General features: G+C 41.3%; 1 protein-coding gene across 5 annotated transcripts in view; it reads left to right on the plus strand.

The window, feature by feature from the left end:
* Nucleotides 1-20,767, plus strand: part of dennd1a (DENN/MADD domain containing 1A) — a 517,876-nt gene that overhangs the window by 468,932 nt on the left and 28,177 nt on the right. For 3 of the 5 annotated variants that reach the window (XM_085965678.1, XM_085965676.1, XM_085965679.1), the window contains 2 exons: nucleotides 7,549-7,608; nucleotides 16,520-16,608. In XM_085965678.1, the coding sequence (XP_085821804.1) occupies nucleotides 7,549-7,608; nucleotides 16,520-16,608 (149 nt within the window). The remainder of the gene's footprint in view (nucleotides 1-7,548; nucleotides 7,609-16,519; nucleotides 16,609-20,767) is intronic. The other 2 variants (XM_085965677.1, XM_085965680.1) reach the window with 1 other exon arrangement.

The following is a 20,767-nucleotide window of genomic DNA, read 5'->3' on the forward strand; positions in this document are numbered from 1 at the left end:
TTTCCTCAGGAAACATTCCTCCTGTCAACTGAGTTTAAACAAGGAGCAGCACTGGTACAAGAAATTGCTGAGTAGTCATGGTCATCTTCTCAGCTCATGGAGGCAAGCAGTTGTATACAAGCAGATAGAAGATAAATGAGGGGGAAGGAAAGAAAATGTCAGAGCAAATATGATTCCACAAAACTGCAGGTTAATATCAGGAAAAAATGCTGCAATTTATTTTCTTTGAACCTTGTCGGGTCCTTTGATTATATTCTCAGCAGCAATGTTGATGTGAATGGGCTGCTAAAGCTGGCTATCAATGAGCTAATATGGTGACTAGTAAGAGCTAAAACAGGCTGTGTTTGTTTTTGCGATCAAAATTAGCTGGTGTAACAAGAGGCAACATAAACTTTGTATTTAAATTCCCATTTTTAGTTAAGCAAAATTCTAACAATAAGGTACAACAACATTAACCTGTCCATTCTCTTTATGGATGTTGACTTGATCTAATGTGTATTTTTGGTATTTTCTCTTTGCAGTAAGGTTTAGTTCAGTACAATTAAATTGGGGCTGTGCATGTTGCAACTGCAGTGTCATTATCTGCCCATTGGAAGGTTTGGTGCCCTGTGAACCAGTAAACAAGGCCGGATACTTGAGTTTCTGACCCACTCTACTGATTATTTTTCTCCTGTTGATAGGTGCTTGTGACATAGGTCAGTAAATTTCACCCCCAACCAGCCAAGGAGAAGTTAATTTCTAGCTTTGGAGACCGGAGAAGCAAAGCAACTTGCTGGGCCAAATTTTGCTGTAGCAGAGCATCTAATGGCATCTGCCGTTAGTTAGACTTGCCCTTGCACATTTTGGTTTTAAAATTTTTTGCATGGCAATTTGCTGAAAGTGTGAGCTGATAATCGCGTTGGGGAAACCAGGCATCTGGGACCTGAGTGAATAGAACAAGCAACTGTGTATCTCCTTAAACAGATTGAAGAATTGTGAAATTAGCAGCGCAAGAACTGAGAAGGAAGTGTAAATTAAAGTGGATGAATTCAATGTCAAATCAAGTACTGGAAGAGAAATAAAGAGAGGGAAAGAAAGATTGGATTAAGAGAGAGAAGAAAAGACAAAGTTTAAAAAAAAAAAAGTTTACATTTTAAAAATCTCCAACAACAATTAAAACCTGAAGAAACGAGACTCCACACTTGTAATAGTTCATTTTCAGTGCCAGAAAGATTGTTTGGCAGTAATTAACACTTATCACATCATTAAAAGGGTAGCTGGACTGGAATGGGCAAGACTTAACTTTCTGTGCCGAGTTTAGTTCGTATCTACTGTGCAATTACAGGAACTTCAGTTCAATGGTGAGGCAGACAACGCAATGCCGTTTTTGTGAAACTAACTGCGCAGCAGCGCAAGTCGGACAGCAACATTTGAATATTTGAGTTTAACCACGTATGTGCCCCTCGCCTGAAGTTGTTGTACCATTTGCGCATAAATAGCAGCAAGTGCCATTAGCCTGTCAGTTATTTTGGCAAGAAAATCTGAGCCACTAATGTGTAGAACTCACCATCATATCCTCTGATTTTTGCGACATATATAATGCTTTGTGGCTATTGCAGCTCTTCCCATCCCTGGTGTGTACCCTCAGGCTTCTGGCCTCACAGAACTGAATTGCAGGGTGCCACATTTTACCCAGGGAGATTTGGAGACACTACTGGCATGCCCAGCCTCATTTTAATATTTAAATCTCACTGAAAAGAGCCCCATACCAAATTTTACACCTTTTGAGCGAGGCTTTGCTTCACCCATAAAAATTGGGCGAGGCTTACACTGACTTCTTAAAGGGAGGAGGTATGTCTTTGATACTTTTGTGGATATTAATGTACCCTTTGCTGGATGTTGCACCATGCCTTGTTGGGTTTTCTGCATAATCCTTCATTTTTGCATTTCTGGGATGTTTTCCCCACCAGTACTTTGCTTCATTACTTTTGGCTTGGCATACAAACATACTGGAAGTAGAGCGGGGAAAAAGACCTTCAAACCCTAACCACACAATCTTCTAGGAATAGAAAACAACCAGAGGGAAAAATTACTGCTGATTCAGGAAAAATGCTGGGAAATTCCTCTCATTCCTGAGGCAAAGTGTCAGGAGAATGTTATAGCCTCTTAGCTCCTCATAGCCTCAGTTAACCAGCACTTACCTTCTACAGGAAACTTTTTTTTATCCGGCACGGATGGGACCGACGTGGTGCCGGTTCATCAAATATTCCAGATAACTGAACGCTATAGTAAAAGCAACAAACCCTGTTGCTTAGCAACAGCTTCAAAACAATGGCCACAAGTTGCAAGCGTCTCTGTAGCTTAGCAACAGCTGCAGCCACACCCTTGCACAGCAACAGATGGAGGAAAGCAAGTAATAAAAGTTACCTGAACCTACTCCTGAATTTTGCCGGTTAACCGACATTTCCGGTTATTTAGGTGCCGGTTAATGGAAAGTTTCCTGTATAACTGAAAATGCCGCCTTCACCCAGGAACCTGTCAAGTTCCCTTTTAACGCCATACTGTACAAAGGAACAGGAGTTTCCGAGGAACCAATGAAGACAGATGCTACACCACCTGAGTCATTTTGGCCACATCTGTCAGTACACAGGGATGTGCATTTATAGACTCCCTCCACATGTATCTGCACATGTCAGAGGAGATGTATTTTTATCATCTCCAGTTTGCAAGACACGTTGCCACTGTGTTGTGCCATGTTCTACACAATGACCTACACACATCGGATCAGGAGCGGATATCCTGTAGAAATGAAGGTTATCACTGCCCGAAGTTTTTATTCTACCGGTTCCTTTCAAGCTACTCCAGGAGACACCTGCCACATCAGACGGTCTGCATTGCACAAGTATCGAGCAAGTAACAAGTGTTACATTTGCAAAGGGCAACACATTCTGTACCTTTTTCTGTAGAAACGCAGCATCAGCTAAACAGGATGTACAGCTTTCAGTGGGTGTCAGGGTTCCCTTGAGTTCAGGGCATCGCACATGGTAAACATTTGGTCTTCAGGGATTTTCAGATCAAACTAATGGTCTTCATGAACAGAAAGGGTTTGCACTCGATTACTGTTCAGTTGCTATCATCATTATGCACATCAGTGGCTGATGTCCAGGAAGCAGCCATGATGCATTCATTATCTGGCATTCCACTATGTCCGCATTATTTGAAGGAGAAGAAACACTGGGTAGATGACTGAGGAGAGAGCATTGCTATTCTCTGTGCCCATGGCTGCTGACCCCACTGAGAATCCCCTAATAACAGAGGAGCACCTCAGCACCCGGTTGCTGTTCCTCAGCTTCCACTTTCAAGAATAACTTCCACTTTCAAGAATAACATGCCACCTAGCTTAGGCACAATGAAAGATTGTGCGCAAAAGGGCAATGGTTGTGCACATTGCTTCACATGGTACCTCCCCATGTGTGCAGGGGTTCCGTGGTTGATGGGGCCCTAAAGAAACGTGCAAAAGTGAGGAGTACAATTACCTTTCCCTTGCCCCTGAAACAACAACCTCATTTGCTGCTATGTATGAGGGAGCTGGTTCAGTCACTGACCTCGCTACATTCAGCTGGCACCTGTGCTTTTACTGCAGGTTGGTTTTCAGCTCCAAAAAGAGCCACCTTGCTTTGGTGCATCTCGTACAGCAGAACTTCTAAACTTTCAGCATCAAGAGGAGCAGTGTTGCCCATTTGCACTGTTCAATTGTGCCATTTTCCGCCACCATCATGACTTGCCCTTTATGGTAACCTGCAGCCCTTTAAGAGCTGCCACTTCACCAGATTTTGAGCTATAGATCTGGCTCTCTGAGCAAGCTTCTCCTGTGCCAGTAGCCTATTCAAATTAGGGGGAATGGACTCCCATTATAAATTTCGGCACAGCCTACCTCCTGTGCTGCTGCCACAAGTGCACCCGTGCCATAGCATTTGCTCCACCAATTTTACCAGGACCACAAGATCAGGGCGATAAGTAAATCCAATCTACCATGCCATTGAACAGTTAGGATGTATACTCACACCACTAAGTTGCCATCTTCTAAAGGGAAGTGCCAGATAAATGCCAAGCACTTCCCCATGGAACGAAAGGTAAAATTAGAGGGTGATTCATGGTAGGCCATGTACACCTCTAGCGGGTACAGGGTTGCAGAATGACATTTATAGAGGCCTATAAGCTGCTGACATTCTATGAAGGCTGGGCATGGAAGAGATACAGTAAAAGACCTCAATGACATATAAGGAAAATATAAAGGAACAGAAAAATGTAATATAGATGATCATTCTCCTCTAGCATCACTTCTCATACCCCTGCTTCCTAAAATAGAAATCACTGATTAATTGGGAAGTCTTTATAGTTAATATGAAGCTCTATCTCTATATCTATCTATTTCTCTTTTGTCATAGTTATTTGATGTCTTAGTAGTTATTCTGCACTCCTAAACAAATAATGCACATTGCTGAACAAATTAAGGCTTATTAGCTCCTAGTCTCAATTTCTTTTGACTGTGGCACTGATGGACAGAATAGAGTAAAAACCAGGGCAGATCTATGACTTCTTGCTGAATTTAATTTTCATTGTTCCAGAAATTTGAATGATCTGAAATATAGTCTTGACTTTTGTTTTAATGTAACACACTTCACTGAGTCGCTTTGCTATTAGGGCTGTTATCTGGCACTACTGCAGTGACCGTGATGCACAGACTGAGGCAGATTACTAATAAATCCTTTCAAGCATCACTAAAAATAGACTCTTTTTTCTTCAGGTTTTATTGGTAAGCTGCTCATTGTAACAATTAATTAAAAAGTTGCTTGAAACGTATGACATGATATCGTTTCTGTCATGTAAATGTAATAAATGATTCTTTGCATATTTCTAATACTGAGTTATAAACCAGAGTAAAGCCTACAGAATCGCAGAGCCTCAGGTCATGTGCAAAGACTGAACTAAGAAAAAAAAAACTTATTAGCATTTTTATACCCAAAGAATAGCCTTGTCCTCCAAGGGTTTTATTAAATCCAGATGAAATCTGACCCTGTGCTGTTTGTGGATGAAGTCCCAAAGCATTGCTGGGGAGAAAATAAATCTCAAACCATTCCTCCAGTAAACTTATGCTTCATTTCCTGTTAAGCTGTGTGAAAACTGTATTTCCACCTGTTTGTATTCAAAGCTCTCTGGAATTTTTTGCAACAGAAAAGGTACTAATATTTGGGAACAGTGGAATACAACCTACTCTTTGGAAAAGTTAAAACTCTACACATTCTCTGGAAGAAAGGCCTCATCCTTTCCCTAAGCTAAGTAATTCATTCATCCAAACACCTTGGGTAATTAAATTGGCAATTATTTAGTGGTTATTTTCAGATTCAATTTGGATTTTTTTTTCCATCCTTAAGTGGTTTTTAGTCAGAATTATTTAGGGAAGGCTTTGGTTTAAGTTTAAAAAAAAAAGTTCTTACCAAATGAATGACACCAATTGCATTGTGAAAACATATAATTGGTCACAGTATGGGTTGCAATTTAATGATCTCTGATTATGATAGTTAAGGGATTGTTCCATTATTTTATTGGTATATGCTTATATTTACCCACAGCAAACTCTTGCCTGGATATAGCAGCAATATTTGCATTTGAAATGCAGTAACTTTTGTTATGTCGGCAAATTAACCAGCAATATCCCACAAACAGCAATGGGATGGATAACCAGTTACTCTGTTTTTTGGTGGTATTGGCTGAAGGAGGCATGTTGGCCTGGATATTGGGAGAGTTCCCTGTTGTATGACTAGTGCTGCAGGATCTTTAACATACATCTGAACCTACTGTCTGAAGGACAGCATTTCTGGCAATGCAGCCCTCCTCAGTACTGCCCTGGAGTATCAGTGTAGACTTTGAGGTCAAACTCGAATAGGGTGCGGTCCCACTTCTGCCTCATCATCAGTGCCCAATGATTTCAGGTGCACATTGACACAAGTTCCAGCATAACTTGGAAATCAGGTCAGTGATCTGACTCCCGAGTGCACATTCATGCTGGGTGTGTTATAAATCATACCTGGTGTGAAACTATTTTAAAAGTTTTCCCACTGTTAGCCCACTGGTCAGCTTGGTGACATTCTTTAAACTTAAACCATCCAGGCTATATTCACATTAAAAATCAACTGCCTAGGAAGTTAAATCCGACCGTCTACTTTTAGACTGATTGAGTGCAACCTGCAGCACAAGGTGCTCCTTGCTTCACTGAGGGTCACCCTGTACAGATACCGGTCTAAAACTGTAGCTGTATTATAACTGAAGCCACAATCAGGCTATGTAATAAGCATGTGCCCCAATGACTGTGCTGATTACTATGCTGCAGTTCAGGAAGCTCATCCTTTCCCCATGCTCCTTAGCTCAGTTAAGGAGCATGGGGGAAGAGTGCTGTCTACGCATTTATTTTGTCTGCCTTAGATTTGGAAAGTAATTGCATGATGTAGCAGGCAAAAAAAGCTTCAACCTTGGGAGATGCTAAAAGTGGAAACTGTTTTGAACAAAGTTGAAAGAAGTGGGTCAAGTGTGCCCACATGACAGAGTACCCAAGGACCAATTGGAGAGAAAAGAGGTGGTGAGTGTGAATTATAAGTGATTAGAAAGATTGGCCCATGTTATCTTTGGGAGGGTGGGAACGGTGCAGGTGTTGCGTAGTTGATAAGACATCTTAAACAGGATCACATTTTAGGGGAGGGCTGCATCAGTCTTTTGATTAAAAATCTTCTGCTCTCCCCCAGTCAGAGGGCTCAGCTATCGCAACCACACAGTCAAACAGTCTGGCTAAAAACTAGTGAAACTCACCAATGAAGAAACAATACAAAAGATAACAAAGTCCAAGTATCTTAAAGGAGGAGCATTTCAACTTTGGTAATTTTAATATGGAAAACCAGCATGTGCTACTACAGCTCCCAGCTGCTCTCGAATGAATACTGGATGTCATCCGCAGTAATCCAACATAGTGACATTACAATTGACAGACCAGGCTGTGAGTATCTCAGAGATAAGACAAAATCCAAATCAATTCAGTTCAGGAAAGTTTCAATCTTTATTCACACACAACTAAATGGATTTAAATCATGATGTCTGCAGGAGCTACTTAATTTGATGAATACTGTACTCTTGATTTGAATAAAAATAATTGTGGTGCTCTGCAGCTTTACATGGAAGTGACATGTCTTACAAAATTATGTATATGTATGTAAGAATTTCCATTGTGGATTTTGGCTGTTTGGTTCTTTATTCCTTTCTCTTGCTCCATAATTAAAAATAATGTCTTTCTGAAAGTTGGTACGGGATAAATTATTTAAAAATATGTAAAAGTTTGTTATAGCCGGAGCCGATTGTGTCAGATCAAAGTTCTTGGTACAAATACACATATCTGGGATAATGAACTCTCAACATGTGCAAATTTCAAGCTTGTGTTATTTTATAAGCTGCTTGCTGTATTTGTTTTTATTTTTAATTGAATTGAAGGGTTCTGATGTTTAAGTTTCCACTTTGATACAGCCAGAGAGAGTTCCTCCACCTCGCCCACCTCCTCCAAAGATAAACAGTGCTACTTTGCCCGTGAGTAGACAGAAGTTGTGTATCTCCTTAATTATGTTTAACACCACCTAAGTTGCTTTGCTGATTCTACTTACCCTTTTCTTCGGTTTCTGCTATCTGGTCTTGTAGCAAGGGATTGGATCTTTGCTCATTTTTCTCTCAGAACAGGTGTGAAACTTTACTGCTTTCTTCTTCCAGTTCTTAATTCTACTTCTGTTTGGTGTTGATAGTGATTGGCATTAGGATAACACCATGGTGGAAATGTTGCTCACTTAAGTTGTTATAAGAGCCCTGGGTAATGTCAGTGCATCTGATATGGAACTCTTTAACATCTGGATACAAGCCTCTAACCTCGACTGCATGCTTGAATTTGGCAGTTTGTGTTTGTACACAGGAAACATGCATGTTGTACATGCTCAGAGGTGGTCTAACCTTTTCACTGGGCTAATTACATATTTATAATGTAATCTACAATATTCATAAGGTGTGCAGTGTTCTTAAATGGCTCCACGCTGCTGTATGCATGTGGCTCATTACAAAGGGTATTTTGTGGTAATTGTTTTGCAAGTGTTCTGGGATGTTTTCAGAGCGCTCAATGTTCAAAGCCTTTGGAAAGCTAGCAGTGCCAGCTGAAATGTTCTGTGACCTGACCAGTGCATTATAGAAGTGAGTTCTGTACACTTAAATTACTACAACAAAAATTGCAGTTGATGTGGTGAAGTAGTGTGCTACTAGTCAAACAAAACACACTGTCACAGAGTAACGTGACACATGTTGACAGCCATGAATCCTCCACTCAAAGAGCTCCCTAACCAAGTCATGTTGGGAGGTGGAGGCCAAATGCTTCCTCACAGGGAAGAAAGGAAAATCAGTATGTTACAGAGTAATGTAATCAGAGGTCTGGGAGCAGGTCATCTGTCAGCCTCTCAACTGTGGAATGGTGCACAGCACAGTAAGATTTAATAAGTACAGAAATAACTTGACCCCAGAAAATAAGAAGCAGAACATGTGCACTTAGACAATTCAAATTATGGACACAACAGGTAAGTTAATGAAAAACTGTGGATTTCAGTACTTTCTATTGTCATTAATTCAGTCCTCCATGTTACTGAAATATTAGTCCTCAGTTATTCGCGCCTGTTCAGATGTTTAACCAAAAGCCAGTATTATCCAAAGTGGAGTAAAAGAAAAATATGGACAATCATCTCAATACTGTATCAGCATCTTCAATATTGATTTTATTTTTCATTTTCTTTAGCATAATGCTGCCTTTGAGAATCATTAAGGAGTGTGCAATGCTCAGCAAGAAAGTCACAAGCAGTGAGCAGACTTTCTACTAACCCATTAGCTGTAGCAATAGGGAACCAAACACATTAGCTGGCTGGGATAGGGACATGGTTGACCCTCTGCCCTGGGCTCTGCAGCTTTCTCTTAATCAGAAGGACAGTTGCACTAATATTAGCTGAGATCTGGCTTGAAAGAAAAGCAAAAGCCAAAATAACGTCAATTAAAAAAACAAAAATTAATGGACTCCTGTCCCTAGTATAAGAGGCATCATTATCATTGATTTTTACTGTTTGCTCTAGTCCCGCAGCCAGCATTGTATTCTGCACATTTTGCCGACTCTAACATGCCCATCACAGCAGAGCAAAGGCTGTGCTTCTGCAGTGTCATCACATTAAAATATATTAAAACATTCTGATTATTAGGTATGGGATGGGGCGGGGGATCTATGGCTCCTGCACAAGTACAGTACCATTTGTACCAAGTTTAGTTTGAAACAGATATAGAATGCTGTCTTTGTGTATTGTATCAGAGGTTCTGACACATCAAATATCATTTAATGGGCCTATGACAGCGATGAGAGGAATAAGAGCCTCCTTCCCACAGAAAGCCATTTAACTAATGGCTTCAAATTTAAAGATTTACCTTTTGATAGTGCCACTGGAAATAGATGACACCCTGACTGCGCCCAGATCTTTCCATTTTTGAGACCTGTTTCTGCATTCCACTGACAACTCTGCTGTTTCACGCAGGCTTTTAGCAAATGCTGCAGAGGAGAGATCCTGAAAGTGAGAATAAAAATCAAACAAGATGGGAGGTTTAGCCAAATGAGGAGGAATGTTTGAATTTAGTTAAGATCTAAGCTCAGTCTTAAGTGCCCCACAAGTGCTCTCCAGGCCAAAGGACAAAAACATTCAATCCTCCCCACCCCGGCGAGAAAATAGTAAGGGCAGTACCTTGCGCATTCAGTGAGTGTTTATTTATTGCAAAATATTTGGTAACCTTATATTTCAATTGTCTTGAACAGCTCCACGCTTACATGCGTGAACAGAAGGGGTTTTCACAAGATACATAAAGACATCAGCTGTACATCAGGCATATTTGTGGTTGGCATTGGAGATGTCAGCTTGTTTTTCTAATGTATGGAACGTGTTTAGAAGGTCTGCAGCTTGTGTAGGTATGAATAATGGTAGTAAAATCAATGTAGAGTATAACTCTTACTTCCAGCGCATTTAGTATCTTTCAGAGCACAATCCTTTAGAGATGAACTTCTTCACCAGACAAATACGTTGCCTCTTGCTTCACATTTTACTAACCTTAGAAACATGGGTTATTCTGGGTGAAAATACCGGAAGTGAATTGAAAGGTTGTGGGAATGGTCATTATATTCCAGGATGATGTCAACATTGTATTCATTTTCCTTATTTCAGCGTGGCTGCTGTGAGCATAAGACACTGGAATCAATCAGTTATGCCACCCCTATCACTCACCTAATGCAGTTGTATTACAATATAGTCTACAGATTCATCAAAACACATTTTTAACTTAAAATACACTTTGCTTAATCACCATGAGTGCAGGGTATGGAAAATTTTTCATTTTAATATTTCACACCATTGAAGCTCATGTTAAATAATTATAAAAATATCATAACACTTAATACCGTGCACACAGCAACACTCCAGATCATCGCAGGAACAGTCAAAGAGCAGGTCCTCCCCCTCCTCCTCCATTATCTGCAGGTCTCACTGACGTGTCTCCTTTTAGAACTAAAATTCAGTTGCATTTTTTAATTAAAGATCTTCCATTTTGTGCCTTATCATCATTTGAAGAGTCCTTAGAATAAATTAAATCTCACCATATCATGGTGTGTTACTGAGTTTACGTCACTTGTCAGAAAGGCCTCATTGTTCATTGATGCAGGCACCACTCTTCATTTACAGGTCTTGGATAATCCTGACATAAACCCAGTGAGGTACAGTGACGAGTGCAAAACCCTACACCAGTTAAATCATTAACACCACATTAAAAAAAAAAAGCACGTGATATTTATTTTCATATTTTAAAACAAAAAGGTTAGTGTCTTGTGATTATAGATTTAGTAATGGCTCAGCTGTAGTTAATCACTACATATTTCCAACCTTTGTAAGTAACGTGTCACAAACGCAATGTGAAAGTGCCACATTATTATTATGTTGCTGCATACAAGGTGCTCATAGTTGCTGCTATTTTGTACATAAGCTTGAATTATATGTTTAATAATGATTAAATGTGAGCAGTTGGGACTAAAGCGGATTCAGCTTTGCCCAGTTGGATTTGTCAGGTTCAGAACACTAGGGAATCTGCTTTTTTTCCCCCTGACTTTCCACTGAAGTCCCTTTAGGCTATGGCTCCGATCCTTTTTTTTGCATTTCTCCCCAGATATAACCGGTGTTGCTGACACTAGTGGGGTAATCGCTGGCTTTTCAAAGCTCTGGCGGAAAGGTGAAAGTATTAGCAGCACAATGACAGGCAAGCTTCACGCATCGCCTTGCAGCTCAAGCTTAATTAAACAGCCTCTTTTCTTTTTTTTTCCTCCTTCGTTCTATCATCCCTAATGAAGCAGTCTTTTCCATCGATCCTGCTGATTGCCAGGCCTCTCCTTTTGTTTGTTGGCGCTGAGCCATTCAGCTGCGCTCTGACAGCTCAGCTCTGCTAATTAGCTCTGTTGTTCTTTTCCCCCATGTTTCTCCCTGTTGCAAGTTCAGGCAAACTTGCCACAAACTTAATCCTTCTGTTCCTACCAATGGGTTCACATGCTTAAGCTGTCTCCATTGTGTGGAAGGGCAGCTTTGTCTGGGGACTGCCCCCACCCCCCCCCCTCCTCAGCAAGTTCACAAGCTGACCTGTCCTGACCCCTAACTTTTCTTCAGTAGCACTGGTTACACTGAGGTCATGGTTTGAACAACCTCCCCCTCGCTGCTAAACTTTTGTTGTATTCTGCAGAGTTAAATCCATGAATGCTTCAGTTAATTTCTTTTGTTTCTTTTTAAACTAGAGAACGTCAGTGAATGTAGAATTGGATCTTTTTCACAATTGATGGGATATTGCTCACATATCTTTAGTGATTAAGATAAGCATTAAAATGAACAATGTATATCTCCTAAATGTAGTGCCTGATTCAGTTTGTAACTTCACAGACTGTCTATGGTTTTACATTTCTAGCCCAGAAAGGCAGCGGTCAATACGACCGACATTCAGATCAGTAAATTTGAGAATTTGACTTTCATGCTCCTGACACTTATTCTAAAACGTTTCCCAGGTTTCTAGTGCGGCAATTCCCATGAAGCAACATCTGTGGTATCTTTACTGTTACTTCTTCACATTGAGCCATTAATCAGAAATTGCTCTTTTTAATGGTTTTAAACCAGCTGTAATAGTTCATTTGGAGAAAAAAGTCTTCACTGAAACTGCTAAGTATATTTAAAGACTGACATTATGTTCCATTTTGCAACTCAGTCATTAATTGATAATCCCTTTCATTATCTGGTCTAGTTCATAAATAAAAACTAGTCCAAGGCATCCGACAGACAAAACAGCGAGAGAACAAAATGAGCCACAACAGAAGCCAGCAACACAACAGCTTCACACCACTGTGGTTGTGAAATCGTGTCCCAACAAGGCTCATGAGTGGGGCATACCACCTTTTGGTGGGGGGGGGGGGTGGATAAAGGCAATGCTTACCCCTTTGGTAGCAGAGTGCCACTGGTATCTGACGTTGTAAAGCTGGTTGATTCCTGGATGTGTGAACAGTTACGTGAAGGAAAAGAAGCGGTTTGGGGGTGGGGAGGGAGAAAAGGGTAAGAATGAAAGAGGCAAGCTATTTAGTGATGCCAACTTCAGAATTATTTTTAATCATAATTTAAATTATATGATGTATATTTTATAGCCTGTATTAGTGCTAAACATTGTTTACTGGGTAACAGCTATTTTATGCAGTGTTTGTACATTTTTGGCAATAATTATACCTTTGGGCTACATTCCTGAACATGTTTCAGCCCAGCAGCACCACATGCTACTTATTAGTTTTCTTAATTGCCTTTAAATAGCAACTGTATTAAGTGATGACATCCAAAAGCATTGGTTCCAAGACTTTTAGGCTGTGATATCACCAATTTAAAACTGCTCTCTGTTTCAGCTAAATCTAAATCTGCTCCCTGTATTGTGGGACTCAAATCCCTTGCATAAGCGTCTGCTCATTGAGAAATAAGGCATTGCATTGATAGACTGCATATGGGTGTATGTACTTACTATTGCAAAATACAGATGTCTTGTGAATACAAGTATTGCTTTTCGGTAAAAGTTTCCACTCCTCGTGACATCAATACATCTGTTTTCTGACCAAAAAGTCCTCTTCCTGTCATGTGATATGAAGATGCATGGCCCTGTTTGATAGTCAGAATAAAGACTCTTGCTGCTCAGGGGTGAATAATTGGTGTCTTTCAACACATGACCCTTCTGGTGCTGGGAGGCAGCTCTTTCCCTGTATTCCAATTTCCTGTAATACAGCTCTCCCTCTCCCTCTCGATTCTGGCACTTCCTGGTTGGATGACTCCTGCAGCACAGCGGAGTGGCAATGGGGAACAGAAAGAAGCCGTGTTGAGAGGAATGGCATGGAATGAGAAATGGCACCCAGTGGGGAGCATGAACCAGGGGCAAGCAAGCTAGTGAGTCAGATCTAGGATTAACCTCAGTGCCTTCCTGTTCACGTGTAATTTTTAAATATCACATACTGTGGAACCTACCAGCCACACTTGTGATATATTTCTGATCTTATCTACCATGTTACTAGGTAGTGAATTCTACAGTAGCTCTCTTGGGATGTGGAAGACACTGACGCAATATTTATTGTTCATCCCTAATTACCTGTACTCTGAGGGCATTAAGAGTCATCCATATAGTGTGGGTCTGAAGTCACATGTAGGCCAGACCAGGTATGGAAGTTAGGTCCCTTCCCTGATTTTTACAACTGTTTGTCAGCTTTCACGGTCATTTTAGATGATGCTAGCTCACAAACTACCAGATTTGTTGAATTCAATATGCAATGGTGGGATGGATCCAAAAGTGGCTCAGTGGCAAGAAACAAAGGGTAATGGTCGACCAGTGTTTTTGTGACTGGAAGGCTATTTCCAGTGGAGTTCCACAGGACTCGGTACTAGCTCTGCTGCTTTTTGTGGTATATATCAATGATTTAGACTTCAATATAGGGAGCATGATTAAGAAGTTTGCAGATGATACAAGAATTGGCCATGTGGTTGATGGTGAGGAAGATAGCTGTAGACTGCAGGACCTTGGAGTGCGTGTCCACAGGTGTCTGAAGGTAGCAGGACAGGTAGATAAGGTGGTTAAGAAGGCATATGGGATACTTTCCTTTATTAGCCAAGGCATAGAATATAAGAGCAAGGAGGTTATGCCGGAACTGTATAAAACACCAGTTAGGCCACAGCTAGAATATTGTGTACAGTTCTGGTCACCACGTTACAGGAAATATGTAATTGCACTAGAGGGTACAGAGGAGATTTATGAGGATGTTGCCGAGACTGGGGAATTTTAGCAATGAGGAAAGATTGGATAGGCTGGAGTTGTTTTCTTTGGAACAGAGGAGGTTATGGGGAGATTTAATTGAGGTGTATAAAATTATGAGGGGCCTAGATAGAATGGATAGGAAGCACCTATTTCCCTTAGCAGAGCGGTCAATAACCAGGGGCAGAGATTTAAATTAATTGGTAGAAGGATTGGAGTGGAGTTGAGAAATTTTTTCTCCCAGAGGGTGGTGGGGGTCTGGAACTCACTGCCTGAAAGGGTGGTAGAGGCAGAAACCTTCATCGCATTTAAAAAGTACTTGGATATGCACCTGAAGAGCCGTAACCTACAAGGATACGGACCAAGAGCTGGAAAGTGGGATTAGGCTGGATAGCTCTTTTTCGACCGCGCAGACACGATGGGCCGAATGGCCTCCTTCTGTGCCATAAATTTTATGATTCTATTTAAACTCATGACCTCTGGGTGGATGGTCCAGTGCCATAAACACTCGGCTACCATCCACTTTAATTACTGGGACTCTCTCAATTGTTGAAAGCTGATAACCAAGTTTAAATTATCAATAAAGTGCGCTATGGTTTGCAGTGAGAACATCAGCATGCACGCCAATATACAGACTTTCAAAGTGCTTTTAACTTATTGGAATGAGGAGAACTGCCGGCCCTCCTGATTTCTCTAGCGCTGCCAGATTAATCTTTTTGGCTTGGAAAGCCTCGCCAAACTTGGTTGCTGGTAATAATACAAAATATATAAGCTCAAATCTGAAAACGGGTGCTTTTAGAGTGTGATGTATTGTATTAATGCTGTGTTTATTCTCTCAACCATATACACTGTACAGTGATTAACCTTTATAATGCACTACCGAAAAATATTTGCAGTACTTTTCCACCAATCATGTGATGCTGTACACTTCCGTGTTGATGTCACATGGGATCATTTGTGAATCACATGATTGCACTGCAGAATACTTCCGCCTACAGCTGAGAATCCATTATAATAAAGATGTCTGTAGTTTGAGAGAATCAATACCCAGGAGTCACTTAATGTCCAATCCAATCTCAGGCTTCAGGTGTTGTATATAAACTGTGATAGCGTCCAAACCTGTTGCTTGAGTTACAGCCTTAGGAGTCGCTCCCTGCTACCTATTCATTGATTTTGGACTTTTAAATGTGCAGTTATTGAGCATTCTCATAGCATGGTGGGCTTTACACAAAGTGGCTGCTTTAACTCTTTCAGCTCATCGTGCTCAAAGATTCCCCTTTAAGGTGGCAGAGCATTGGTCACATGTTACAAACTACATAAAACATAATATTTGTTTTTCTAAGTATACAAGCATTTTACTGTCCTCTTTGTTTAGTTTGTTGGATTTGTGTCTCTGAATCTGTCTTAATTTCACCATCTGCTAGGTTCAAGATGCATGTATCCCTTGTAATTTGCATTTCATGTAAATAAGCACCCTGTTAATTTCACTATATTTAGACATGTGTAATAATGCATAATGTTGGGAGAAGTCCTTATTAGTTAAGGTATGGATGGTATCTTAGTTCAGTAGCTGATTGAACAGTGTTTTCATGAGCTGTTTTGACCAGTTGAAGACGTATATGTTTGATGATCTAATGGCAGCTATTGGTTGGAAGCAGGCTTCTAATCTTTAAGTAAGTTTTTTTTTTAAAAAGGTACGAAACAGAGTTAAAATTTGAAAGTCCACCAGGTAAGGCAACATCATTATTACGCTGCACCAGGGCATGACATGGGTTCATCCTCCTGATTTCGTACACAGTCTCTACTGGGTTGACTAGGGTGTCCTTTAAAGTATAATTCAACAGCAAGTTTGACCCATAGGATGTTGCTGAAGTGGTGACAAGCTGTCTGTTTGTTTGGTTTTGCTCTATAACTGCATAGCCTGTCCTCAGTCTGCACATGTGTGTTTTCATTATTATTTGAACTGTCTAGTCTGTACTGTCCATTCTTTAACCTCTGGGCACCTAGAATTATTTTTAGTGCTAATGTCTGCAATTGTTTTTAATACTAAAAAGTTTCTTTCTACTATAAATGTGTGTGTGTACAGGCTCGTCCTCCAAGGCCACCAGTTAAGAAACCAAGAGGTAATGCATTGCCGGTAGAGGCTCGAATATCCTCCATTTCAAGCCCAGAGCAGTAAGTATTGGCTGTTCGCTTTAGCAGTTAAGTTAATATAAGGAACTGAACATATATAACAGTTCTTACAGTTCACACTTAGAATTTTCCATTTAATAACCCATTTAGTCCTGACATTCTCAATTTGCAGATCATTATATGTTGCAAGCTTAGCATATTGGCCCTGCATTTAGCATATTGAATGCTTTTATGTCTTAGGGCTTTTATTCTTGCACAAACTACATTGTCAGGTAACATATGGTAAGTGTGACAAGTGTTTTACTGTGTAACTTCAGTTAATGTTTATCATGTTACACTACATCAAGAGTTGCAAGACGTGTAATATACTTCACAATGCACCTGACATGTTAATCTCAGTTAAACAAAAACATTTTTTAAAAACCTGAAATGTTCAGAGTACTGTTTACATATTTAGTACCTATATGTTAAGATGCATTTTCATATGTTGCCCGCTCCCGTATGTCTGATGATATTTTACAATAGTAGCCTACTGCATTTCAGATTGTCCTATTGTTGGTCTTAACCTGACAGTGTTAGCTCAGTAACCTAAATCCAAAGGGTCCACTCACCTATGTTAAAGCAAACGTGCCTCTGCTTTTGAGCCTGCTTTGGTTTCAGTAAACTGTTAGCATTAGATTGCCTAAATGGAGAATTGGCCATAGTGATCTGTCATTAACCGTAGTCAGATGTCTGATTCGTTCCATTTTCCGCCTGTGGTGACATGAAGCAGACTGACAGTTTGTTCAACTTTATTCCGCGTTGTTATCAATAATGAATTAAATTAACAAAGAGGAGATACTGCTGTGTAGGGATGTAAAAGGATTGATGTGTGTTAGACTGGGTTGTGTGTGTCAGGGAAGAACAACAAACAGAATTGCAAGCTTGAAGTGATCTAAATTGGGACCACTTGAGTTAATTTTCCAGAATTTGGTGCAGCTCAAATAATTTGGGCCTTTCCATTCTTTAAATGATGATGAGCTTGAACAAGGAATGAAATGTTCCTCCTTTCCATGTGTCCCACTATTGTTCCTGTACCACCGTAATCTGAAAGACAAATGCCTATACGTTTAGGTGAAGCAACAGCAACAAAGGTAACTACCACGTGAAAAAAAATTACTCAAATATTCATCTCTGGTGGCTGATTGTCTAATGGAGGATATTCAGTTTCTGTTGACTTATCCAAGTTTTTTTTCGAAATTTATATTGGTTGGTGAATTATTCTCCATTTTGGGGAACCCAGTACCACCAACAAGAACTTACAGATGCAAAGTAAAGTTCCCTCTGCTCCTTGCCAGCAGTTGGGGGGGGGGAGGGGAGGGGGTGGGGGCGGCCCATTTGTAGAGAATAGATTTATGATTGCAGAGGAGGTACTTTCCCCAGTTGTTTTAAGCCCAAACTAAGAAGACCACCCCTACAATATTGGTTTCAATTTTTCCACTTTATGCACTGCCCATCCTTCAAGCCTCTCTGAATGAGCTTGAAACATTTAGGGCCAGATTTTCAGTGTGCCGTGAGGCGGGCTTTTAGGCGTGCGGGGGGGGGGGGGGCAAAAATCCCGAATTCGGGGGTCCCGACACCATCCCGCCCAAAACCCGCCTCCACGTAAGTTTCAAAGGAGACGGGTACCCGCCCCGCACTGGGACCCGCTGACTCGAGGCAGGAAGGGATTCGTGCCAATTAACTGCCTGTTAACAGGTAGTTAACAGGCAGTTTTTCGCCTAATCCCTATTTTGAGGGGTGTCGTGTGGGATTCCCGACGGCTCCAAACCACGCCAGGTTAGAGCAGGCGGGCCGTCGGGTTGAAGGACTTGGAGGGGTCGAGATGTCGGTGTTCAGGTGAGTGATGGGTGCATGAGTGCAAAGGTAAGTGTGTTTGGTGTGTCTAAAGTGTGTAAGGAAGTTTAAATTACCTGTACTTACCTTAACAGCCTTTCTTCCTCTAGGCGTCGGGAGTCCATCACTCAGCCGGCACTGAAAGCAGAATGGCTGCGATCTGTCAAAAGTGACAGCCTGCAGCTTTCAGTGCCGGTGACGGTTCTAACTGAGTCTGCGTAGAAGGACTCGGGTTAGAAGTCAGACTGTCAGTGTTTGACAGCTTCAAACAGCTGTGAAACACTGATACTTAGCTGTCAAAAACTCGTGACAGATGAAATTTCAGCCTGTGACGTCACCTGTTGCCGGGTGGCCCTTAATTGGGCGGGCTCAACAAGGTCAATCAAGGGAAAATCGCGTCGATTGGCTGGACGTCGATGGAGGCAGGACTAAAACTCAAGTTGTAGACCCGCCTCCTTCCCGACTGCCGAATGAAAATCAAGCCCGTAATGTCTACTTGTGCCAAATTGTGAACCGCATTCATTAGAAACTGGGGTGAGACTGTTCAACCCCATTTTATGTACGACCTTTACCGCCTGTTAATCTGGTCTGAATTTAAACCCAGGTTTCAGAAGTGAAAGGACAGTGTCCTGACCCACTGCACCACTCAGTTCTCCTCCACACACTTTCTTGAATGCATTTTATTACTTTTACGTATTTTAACCCTATTATCACTTATCCACGCCTTTATGCATTTAAGTATTGATTCCTTAGTGCTCTCCCTACCTTTATCGTTCACAAACCAGCTAAATCCAACATTCTCGGGCCTCTGTTCTCTCAGACCCATCACCTTATCATCAAGCTCCATGGTTCCTTGTGCCATTGAATCAATTTCAGGATCTTCATTCTCATTTCAAATCCTAGCAGAGCCTCACCCCACCCTATTTGAGAAATGTCCAGTTCTATGTCCCAACCTGCAGCTTCTGCTCCTGTGGGATTACTGTTCCCCATGCTTCCTATTTCATTATTGGAGGTCAATCTTCCAGCCACTAGTACCCTGCCTTCTGGAACTGTCTTTCAAAACTACTTTGCCTTCCTACTCTTCCCCTGACTTCAAAAATCTACTTCTTTAGCTGTGTGTTCAAAAACATAAAAACATAAAAATTAGGAGCAGGACTAATCCATGCGGTCCCTCGAGCCTGCTCCGCCATTCATTAAGATCATGGCTGATCTTCGACCTCCAATCCACTTTCCCACCCGATCCCCATATCCCTTGATTCCCCTAGAGTCCAAAAATCTTCTCTATCTCAGCCTTGAATATACTCAACGACTGAGCCGCCACAGCTCTTTGGGGTGGAGAACTCCAAAGATTCACAACCTTCTGAGTGAAGAAATTCCTCCTCATCTCGGTCTTAAATGGCCAATCTCTTATCCCGAGACTCTGCCCCCTAATTCTAGACTCTCCAGCCAGGGGAAACAGCCTCTCAGCATCTAATTTGATCACTTCCCTCTTCTCCCTCCCCCCACCCACTAATTCCTTTTCCTTTCACTTCCGCTCAGTGTTTAGTTAAATGTTCAGGGACATTTATCAACACCCCAGCCCCAGCTGAAGTTTTGTGGCCAATTCTGCACGCCACACTTTTGGGAGGATGTTAAGGCCTTAGAGAGGGTGTAGCGGGGATTTACTAGAATGGTAGCAGCAAAGGAAGACTTCAGTTATGTGGAGAGACTAGAGAAACTGGGGTTGTTCTCCGTAGAGCAGAGAAGGGTAAGGGGAGTAAAAACAGAAAATGCTGGAGATACTGAGCGGGTCAGGCAGCATCCTTATTTTATCAAAACCCTTTATGATTTTGAACACCTATCAAATATCCATTTACCCTTATACAAAAGAAAAATACTGCAGATGCTGGAAATCTGAAATAAAAACAGAAAATGTTGGAGAAACTCAGCAGGTCAGGCAGCATCTGTGAAGAGAGAAACAGAGTTAACGTTTCAGGTCAATGACCTTTCATCAGAACTGGAAGAAAGCAGGAAATGGAACAGATTTTTAAGCAAGTGTAGGGGCTGGGAAAGGGGGGAGGGGATGTAGGAACAAAAGGGAAGGCCTGTGATAGGATGGAAGGCAGGAGAGACATTAAGAGAGATTCAAGGCAAAAGGAGGTGGTAATAGGTCAGGTTAAAAAACAAAGGATGGCAGCTGTCTTTCATTCTGCCAGCGCAATTTACACTTCATCTAGAGCCAGCCTTTGTTTCTTAACCTGTCCCAGTACCATCCCCTTTTGCCTTGAATATCTCTTAATCTCTCCTGCCTTCCATCCTATCACAGACCTTCCCTTTTGTTCTTGCA

This window comes from Somniosus microcephalus, chromosome 23, assembly GCF_052327205.1.
Source record: "Somniosus microcephalus isolate GS21.2 chromosome 23, FLI_Smic_1.0, whole genome shotgun sequence".
Classification (NCBI taxonomy): domain Eukaryota; kingdom Metazoa; phylum Chordata; class Chondrichthyes; order Squaliformes; family Somniosidae; genus Somniosus; species Somniosus microcephalus.